Source organism: Capra hircus, chromosome 28, assembly GCF_001704415.2.
Source record: "Capra hircus breed San Clemente chromosome 28, ASM170441v1, whole genome shotgun sequence".
In the NCBI taxonomy this organism is placed as follows: domain Eukaryota; kingdom Metazoa; phylum Chordata; class Mammalia; order Artiodactyla; family Bovidae; genus Capra; species Capra hircus.
Window position 1 is genome coordinate 36,177,636 of NC_030835.1, and position 9,496 is coordinate 36,187,131.

General features: G+C 43.2%; 1 protein-coding gene across 4 annotated transcripts in view; it reads left to right on the forward strand.

Moving 5' to 3' along the window:
- The window catches only part of HEATR1 (HEAT repeat containing 1), a 50,282-nt gene that overhangs the window by 38,092 nt on the left and 2,694 nt on the right, over nt 1-9,496 (forward strand). For all 4 annotated transcript variants that reach the window (XM_018042236.1, XM_018042237.1, XM_005698995.3 and 1 more), the window contains 12 exons: nt 512-672; nt 3,193-3,239; nt 3,344-3,467; nt 4,058-4,198; nt 4,703-4,992; nt 5,971-6,121; nt 7,040-7,198; nt 7,353-7,487; nt 7,632-7,736; nt 7,817-7,985; nt 8,653-8,807; nt 9,306-9,464. In XM_018042236.1, coding sequence (XP_017897725.1) covers nt 512-672; nt 3,193-3,239; nt 3,344-3,467; nt 4,058-4,198; nt 4,703-4,992; nt 5,971-6,121; nt 7,040-7,198; nt 7,353-7,487; nt 7,632-7,736; nt 7,817-7,985; nt 8,653-8,807; nt 9,306-9,464 — 1,796 coding nt within the window. The remainder of the gene's footprint in view (nt 1-511; nt 673-3,192; nt 3,240-3,343; nt 3,468-4,057; nt 4,199-4,702; nt 4,993-5,970; nt 6,122-7,039; nt 7,199-7,352; nt 7,488-7,631; nt 7,737-7,816; nt 7,986-8,652; nt 8,808-9,305; nt 9,465-9,496) is intronic.

Below are 9,496 nucleotides of genomic sequence, written 5' to 3' on the forward strand. Positions count from 1 at the left end.
TGCTTTTGTCTTATATACTCTTATTCTCAGGGCTGTTGGATATTTTATTTGTAAATATATCTTTCACTAATTTAGAAAAGGAAAAAGTGGACATAACAAATTATATGTATATATATATATATGTATTATAGGGCTTCCCTGGTAGCTCAGACAGTGAAGAATCTGGCTGCAATGCAGGAGGCTCAGGTTTGATCCTTGGGTTGGGAAGATCCCCTGGAGAGGGGAATGCTATAATACCCACTCCAGTATTCCTGCCTGGAGAATTCTATGGGCAGAGGAACCTGGCAGGTTACAGCCCATGGCGTGGCAAAGAGTCAGACATGACTGAGCAACTAACACTTTCACTTTCTTTTCGTGTATATTATATGGATATGTTTAGTAATATACATGTATTTTATGCATAACAGTTCTCTCTAAAACTTATATGCATTTATCATGCTCATTCTGTGTCTGTACACTAAAATATCAGGTTGGAGATGAGTGAGGTCGCTTGTTCGTTGTTCTTTTTCAGAAACCATTCCCAAATCAGTATCTAACAAGAGCGAATCACAAGAAGAAATGCTACAGGTCTTTAACATAGATGCTCACACTAGCAAGCAGCTGCGGCATTTTAAATTTCTGTCTGTGTCCTTCATGTCTCAGCTCCTGGCTTCCAACAATTTTATCAGAAAGGTGAGATGTTCTTTAAATGTATTTATGATATAATTTTGCTTTTCCTGAAGAAATTGTGATTTAGGCTAGTAAAAATAGCTTGGCAAGTCTCTCATGAAAACATGAGGCATGCCTATAATAGAAAACAAATAGTGCTATTCACTTCGACATGAACATGTGTTGGGCACGACCTACTAAGATTGTATATGCATAAACCCTGTGGCTCAGCAGTTCTATCCTGAAATGGTACATACCTGCAGAGTGTATGACTGTGTGCATCGAAAGACATTGGAAAGTATGTCAATGGTAGCGTTATTGATGGTGCCAAGACTGGGAACAGTCCAAGTGTCCATCAGCAGTGGAGTGGTTAAAGTGTCTGTCATCGTCACTGGACGTGGGTGAACCTCACTGACACACTGTTGACACTCATCAGTGTAACATCGAAGGAAAGAAGGCAGAAAGAATGCATCCTGTGGCTCCTGTTGTATTAAGTTCAAAACCAGGCAGAACACACTTGTGGTTTTAGAAGTAACAACGGTGTCTGTCTTTGGAAGGAGGAGAGGGCAGGAGTCGGGGTCAGGTAGGGGAGGAATTTTGAGGTGCTGATAATACGTTGTTTCTTTACCACGTATAGTGAGCTCTGCACACACTATTTGTGCACCTTTCTGTTTGTGTGCTAAACTTTAAACAACAAGAGGGAAAGAAGTACATATGGAAACGAAGACATGAAGAAACAGAAAGAAGAGACAGGGTCACAACCAGGAACACAAGAATGGCTGAGCGTTTGAATATCTCTGTCCTCATAATGCATGAACTGATCGAGAGAGGAAATCTCTGATCACTGAAGTATTCAGACAAACAGCTTAGTGAATTCTGTACATACTCATGACTTAAGGACAGTGAGCGTCGGCATCATGAGGTCAGTGGAACTCCTTGGCCTGATAAAGACGTGGTTTATACCACACTTCATCATGAGTCCTGAATGTGTGCCCATCAGAGCTTGGAACAAGGGTGCCCTAGGTCACTGTTCACACTCAGCTAAAGGAACGAAGTGTAAGAATCAGAGGAGGACTTGACAGACTTGCTCAGCGAGTAATCAGCTAAGCAAGCTTGCTTGAGAGTGACCGGTGTAGACACTGCTTGTGTCACGCAGAGGCGAGGACGGCGGTGGTGCCTGATGCTGCGAGTGGATCGGTGTGACTGGACATCAGCTGGCCACACCCGCGTGATGTAAGAAGCACTTCCCATGCCAGGCAGCACCGTGTGACAGTGGGGAGAGAAGTGTGTGAGACCTAGGTCTGGTATGATTTGTGCCAAGTAGGGGGGAAGGCTCACGTCACATATGAAGTTAGAGTAAACAAAAGGAAGATTAAAAACTTCAGTGTGAAAAGGAGTGCTTGACACTTTGAGAAGAAAATCAAAGAAAACATAACCAGAGGGTGGAGAAGAATTTCTTAAAAACTTCAATAAAAAGCCACCATAAGCAAAATGAAAAGAAAACCACAGACTAAGACAAGATTATTGCTGTTTATAAGTCAAGAGGCATCCATTTCTATTAGAACAGTTGGCAAGCAGTAAGAATTCACTGAAGAGGAATCTTAAATGGCCAGTGAGATGAAACAGCCTCCTTAGTAGGAAGGAAAACGCAGATTAAAGGGGATGCCACTGTGATGTTATCAAACTGGCAGAAATTTTAAAGTTGTTAATACAGGCAGCCACAAGGCTGTGGGGACACGATCATTGTTCTGTGCGATGTTGGGTAGTGGGACTCAGTACTGCCACTTCAGGAAGCGCTGGGCAGTGTCCAGTCAAGGTGAGGATATTGTCCCCTGTGATCTAGTAGTTCCCTCTCTCTACCAAAACTTGGCTAGATGCTCAAGGAGAAAGGTTCTTTTTAGCACTGTTACTAAAGGAAAAAAGGATGAGGGGGGTGACATGAACTTTGTAACATATCCACAGAGAGAGGTGAATTAATAGGTTGCGATACATCAGGAGGAGTAGTGTGTGAAGTTAAAATAAGTGACTAGAGCAACACGAGTCACTTAGCGAGACCCCCCCCAAATCGAGTGTCATCAAGGAAAGCGTGATACTGCCACGTATGTACTCTCTAATGACATTTCACTGCAGGTTGAAGTTTGTGGGGCCCGGGGTGGGAGGAGATTGGGATTAGAGAGCAGTAAAGTGGGGACCACAGCTGTACCCTTCATGTTTATTAACATCTTAAAATTAGATACAGGCCTCACAAAAGATTAACATTTCATAAAATTAATAGGTAAGTGTTAAATCATTTGCTGTATTTTTCTGAATCTTTGTAGTACTTTACAGATAATATCTATAAAATGTAATCAAAATAAATTAAGGGAAGTGGAGTTAATACAGTATGATGGGGGTGATTTGGACCTGATTAAGTTGTAATATCAGAAAACACTGGGGAGTGAGTTGAATTTCTGAAGTTTCACTTCACTTACTTCAGTGATTTTTCATCACTGACTTCCATATTGTTCTAATGAACATATGTCCATATTGTTCTTTAAAAATCAGGTAGTTGAAAGTGGCGGTCCTCAGGTGTTGACAGGCCTGGAACAGAGGTATGTTCCCCTTTCTTTCTTTAATTTGTATTTGGAAATAATTTCAAACTTTTAATCAGAAAGCTGGAAGAAGTTAAAACTCACATGAGTCTCCTGTGTTCCAGGTTGCTAGAAACAGTTCTTGGCTACATCAATGCTGTAGCACAGTCCGTGGAGAGAAATGCAGACAAGCTAACTGGGAAGTTCTGGCGAGCACTCCTCAGTAAAGCTTACGACTTGCTGGACAAGGTGGGCGTTTCTTTCTCTCCATCTTCTGTGTTTTGTTGCTGTGCTATGTCATTGTCTGGTTCTTTATCAGAAAGTTTTACTTTAAGAATAAAGTTAGTGATACCTTCTTTTAATAGAATGCAGCTCAGATTTTTCTTGGAAAAGAATTTGATGCCTGGAGATCATTTTATCTGAAAAACAGTTGCTTACCTAGTGATTGTGAGATCGTGTATCTCAGTAAATTTAAAGCATTAGCTTTAAATGTTGAGTCATATCCTACTGTATGATGTTCCAGTTTATTCAAGTGTGTAGTTCACCAGTAAAATCACTGGCCAGCACCACTGTTTAACATTGAGCTGAACTGCTTATCTGTGTGGCATGAGCAGTTAGCTTAATGATAGCATCCTCTTTTGTCGTTGTGTGTTTGATAAATCTGGTTAGTCGTGCCTCCCTGAGACGTGAGTGTAAACTAGATAAGAATTGGTGTGTGAAAACGCCTCATATTTTGAAGGTGTGCAGCGAGTGGAAGGTGTGCATCTGTCTTAAATGATTCATCTTCCCTTTTGTGTTTTATATTTTCCTCTTTTGTTAAATGTGAAACTGCTGTGTAGGTCAATGCCTTGCTGCCCACAGAAACCTTCATCCCTGTGATCAGAGGACTGCTAGAGAACCCACTGCCGTCTGTTCGCCGGAAAGCTTTGGATCTTTTGAACAACAAACTACAGCAGAAAACCTCCTGGAAGAAGAAAATTGTAAGTGAAGACTGTACCACAGACCCATTACTCGTTCCTTGCTTTATCAGAGCTGCATTTAACTCCTTGTAGTTTCTCTAATGGTACAATTTAAATAAGTATGTTATTATCCAATAAGGTTGTGATGCCTGTGTGTTTAAATGTGATGTTAACTCTGGTAGGAGCACTATATATGTGTTATAAGAGCTATTAGAGTGGAATTGGAACTAAATGGAGTTCTTGCTTAATATTGACCACATGTTGCCTTAATTTTAGCATGGTTCTAGTCCTTTTTCACTCTAAACTGATAGGGTGCTTTATATAAATACAGAATTGATTGCAAGCACATGCATTTATTTATTCGTAAGTAACACAAGTGAGGAAATGGTTGCTTGTGTATCATCGTATGGCTTAGGACTTCTTGGTCTGATCTCCGTTTAAGCAATCTCAAGCAGTGAAAATGGACAGAAGACTAGCATTTCTTTGTAGCTTTAATTGTTTGGGAATTCTGGCTGTCTTCCTCAGATTTACCATTTCCTCGACCTGGTCCCCGTCCTCGTGGCCATGGTGAAGCATAAAAGAAAGACGTTAGAAGACCATCCAATAAACAGACAGACGGCTCTGTATACCTTAAAGCTCTTATGCAAGAATTTTGGTGCAGAAAATCCAGAGCCTTTCGTCCCAGTGCTGAACACCACTGTGAGGTTGATTGCTCTGGGTGCAAAGGAGGAGAAGAACGTCCTGGGCAGTGCCCTGCTCTGCGTGGCCGAGGTGGTCTCCACCCTGGAAGCCCTGGCCATCCCTCAGCTCCCCAGGTATGCGAGGGGACCTGGGGCAGGACCGCCGTACAAGGTTTCTGCTACCAACTGGGAAGTAAAACTGTAGTGACTTTTTTTTTTTGCCCGTTAGTAGAAGTTTCATAAAATTCGATTTGTTGGAGAGGTGATCTTTTCTTCAAACTGGAAAACACAGCATTCTCATTTATCTTTATGATGTGCGTTGCCGTGGGTTTTGCTCCCCTTGGACCAGCAGTCCTAGGAAGCAGTGGTGGCAGCTCCATCTCATGGAGGAGCCCTTCCATGGTCGGGCCTCGACTGGCCCGTGCCGGCCACGCCGGAAGTGGCCACTCCTGGCTGTCTCGCTGGCTCCGGTATCTGCTGGCCATGCAGCCTTGCCAGGGTTACTTAGCCTGTAGAGCTTTGCCACCTACAAACCGAGACAGTGCCTGTCTCACGGGGTAGTGATGGGGCAGTGATGGGGCAGTGCATGCAAGGCTTTTTTTTTTTTTTTAGATTAAAAATTTTTTTTAATTGCATAGACTGCTATTTTCAGAAAATACAGTAAAAACAACTAGAAAAATGAAATAACACAGGCACACAAAATTTCTTATTACTGTTAAGAGTCACAGACATAAAATCACTCTGCCAAACTGCTATAAATGTTTAAGAGCTTGCTCACAGTCTCGTTACTTACTGCTTTGTAGACCAGTAACAGGTTTTTTTGTCTTTTTTTAACATTGGAGTACAGTTGCTTCCATGCAAGGCTTTTTTACCTGACGTGTAGCAAGTATTCAGCTGAAAGACATTGTCATTTTTTAGGTAAAGTGATATTGTGTTGGTACTATGGGCCCTGGGAGAGCTCTTGCTCTTGGTCACGTGAAATGTATAGATGTTTCATGGGCTTGGACGTCAGAACGTAAGGGGCATGGATGGTGGTTTCGATTTTTTCATGGTGACTTCTGTTCCATCTTCCATTCTTTGTTTCTGCTTTAAGTTTTGAAACTTTCTTTCCAGCCTGATGCCGCCACTGCTGACAACCATGAGAAGCACCCGCGAGCTGGTCTCGGGTGAGGTCTACCTGCTCAGCGCCCTGGCAGCCCTGCAGAAGGTGGTCGAGACCCTGCCGCACTTCATCAGCCCCTACCTGGAAGGGGTCCTGTCTCAGGTGAGTCAGTGACCGCAGTAGGGGAAGGGAAACGTCACAGATTTGATCACTATGTTTGTGCCTGAAGCTTCTCGTTTGGCACGGAGACTCTTATTCTGACGAGATGTGCTGCTGCTCGCTAAATCTGTGCCTTTCTTGCTTTCGCTGTCCCTCCAGTTCAGTTGTGACGTTGGTATGGGTGCTGCTTTGTCATGAGGCTCTTTCCTTCTTTGATTTTGCAGGACGTATTTTACTGATTTCTTTTGCTGTGAGCTCTTTGGACTTGGGCTGATAGGGCTTCTTGTAGAAATGGGCATGCCTGCTTTGTTCCTGCTTTGTTTCTTAACCCTAAGGTGTGTCTTTCAGAGTGGAATGCCTGTGCTGCAATTCAGACAGTGGGCCAGTGGCATTTCTAGTGAAATGAAAATGCCTGAGAATGGCCCCCGATCTGTTGTGTTGTGTTGATCACTGGCCATTTATGAGGTTAGGAGCCTTAGCTGCTTTGACACAGATGACTTAATGGATTCACATACTTTCTAGCCACACCTTGAAGGTAGACATCGTGAAGAAAGGGACCTCTGCATCTGAGCAGCTTTCTAGATTCTTTAGCAAAGAACGTAGCTCTCCTCATGGTCCCTGGATCCTTATCCTCTTAAGATCACTGTCCTGAGCCCTGCCCTCTGTGTCCTGCCTCCTACCATTTGCCTGCATCCCTGACTCCTCGCTGGAAAGAGGTGTCTGTCCATTTTTTTCTATTTTAATTTACATTAAATATTAAAAATGTCTTTATTTTTGTTTATTCTTCTGTTTGGGGTTGGTGCATGAGCATGGCACGTGGACTGGCTTCTCCGTCCTCAGCACAACTCTCTGTGCATGTGTAGACAGACGCGCTCGGCGAGGACCTGTGGTGGCCTTAATGGTGGTGGTTATTTCCTACAGGTGATTCACTTGGAGAAAATCACTAGTGAAATGGGTCCTGCCTCCCAGGCTAATGTGCGTCTCACGTCCCTTAAAAAGACGCTGGCTACCACGCTGTCACCCCGAGTGTTACTGCCAGCCATCAACAAGACATACAAGCAGATTGAGAAGAACTGGAAGGTCAGACTGTACAGGGTATTAGACTTGGGAGGATGGAGATGTGGCACTGAAATTTTTAGATTTTCATTTAAAGAATATGGTTATTTAATGCCATTACAGATGCATTAATGAACTCTAGGAGTAGTAAAAACGGGCACATCTCCTGTGTTTTCAGAATCTCATGGGCCCGTTTATGAGCATCTTGCGTGAGCACATTGGGGTGATGAGGAAGGAAGAGCTCACCTCCCACCAGCCCGAGCTCACCACGTTCTTCCTGGAGGCCCTGGACTTCCGCACCCAGCACGCTGAGGTAGGCGTGTTTCCACCCACCTGTCCTGAAGTTACCACCTAGCTCAGAGCCAGAGGAAAGTTTAGCTGTGTAACCTGTTGTACCTGCCAGAGTTAGACCTAGATGTCAGTACTCTGGCTAATAAATTAGCTCTTCTGTTTTTAGAATGATCTGGAGGAAATTGGAAAAACGGAAAATTACATCATTGACTGTCTTGTAGCCATGGTGGTCAAACTTTCTGAGGTCACATTCAGACCCCTGTTCTTCAAGGTGAGCTTTCTTTCTCTTACTCACATATCAGTTACAAGATCCATAGAAGAAACTAATATTATTACTCTTTATCTTTTTAGCTGTTTGATTGGGCTAAGACAGAGGATGCTCCCAAGGACAGGCTGTTGACATTTTACAACTTGGCAGATTGCATTGCTGAAAAACTGAAAGGGCTTTTTACCCTGTTTGCTGGTCACCTAGTGAAGCCTTTTGCTGATACCTTGAACCAGGTGAACATCTCCAAAACAGGTAGGTAGCGGACTCTAGGTCAGTTGGCATGCTTGCTCTGTGTACCTTACACAAGGTGTAGTAAGGAAGATAAATTTCTTACTTTATAGTCAGTTGTCAGACACTGTTTTAGCATGTTATTAATTGGGGCTTCCCTGGTGGCTCAGATAGTAAAAGAATCTGCCCGCAATGTGGGGAGTCTGGGTTCAATCCCTGGGTTGGGAAGATGCCCTGGAGAAGGGAACAGCTCTCACTCCAGTATTCTAGCCTAGAAAATTCCATGGACAGAGGAACCTGGCAGTCCATGGGGTCGCAAAGAATCGGACATGACTGAGCAACTTTCACACACACAGTATTAATTCACTCACTTGGGAGAAAGAATAAAGGTCATTCCTTTGCTTCTGGAATTAACTCTAAAACATTAAAGTTGGTTTATTCTTTAATGCTTGCTAATAACAAGCAGTCCATTTGCCAAACTAAGCAATCTTAACAACTGAGAATGTTAACAACTCTGAAGGTGAGCCAGTCCCCTGAGACGTCCATTTTCCTTCATCCTGGTTGATTTCTAGATCATTTTAGAAATGCCCCTCTACTTATAGTTCTTGTAATAGTGATATGAATTTAAACACTGGAGATTTGAAACTCAGCTTTTTACGGGTTTTCCATTTTCACTCTCCCCAATCTACAGATGAAGCATTTTTTGACTCTGAAAATGATCCTGAAAAGTGCTGCTTGCTACTACAGTTTATTCTGAACTGTTTATACAAAATCTTCCTTTTTGACACCCAGCATTTTCTAAGTAAAGAGAGAGCAGAAGCCTTGATGATGCCCCTGGTGGATCAGGTAACCAGCAGAACCATCTGCTGTTAAAAGTTGGGACAGTCAGTGAGTGGCACATGCCTGCAGGGTTTATGTTGACCAGAACCACAGTTCGCTGGGTTTTCTTTTCCTTTTTATGAACTTTTTATTTCAAAACTGATTTCATGTTTCTCATGAATGTAACTTGTCTTCACAGTGGCATTGACCGAGTTTTTAATTTTTCAAATAAAAGGCATGATTAAGGTCTATTAAATTTCTAATTCTTAAAAACTGAGTTTCTTGAGAATGTGTAAGGGTTTGGCTGCTCTTCTCTGTTTCTGCAGAGGAAAGGGGGTGATGCTACGGGCTGTGATTCCATTTGAGTTCCTCAAAGGTGGTAAATTTGCTCTAGAGAGAGTAATAGAATAAATAGTACCTGGTTTTTCAGCCTGCTATTAGGAAGGATAGTAGAATACCATATATGCTGAGTATTTTTTTCAAACAGCAAGAGACCCACTGCTGTCCTTGTCTCACTGTCAACAGCTGGAAAACAGGCTTGGAGGCGAAGAGAAGTTCCAGGAGCGGGTGACAGGGCACCTGGTACCATGCCTCGCCCAGTTCTCAGTGGCCGTGGCGGACGACTCGCTTTGGAAGCCCCTCAACTACCAGATTCTGCTGAAGACGAGGAACTCCTCACCCAAGGTTAGGCGCCACGGTGCCACATGGGTGCTGCG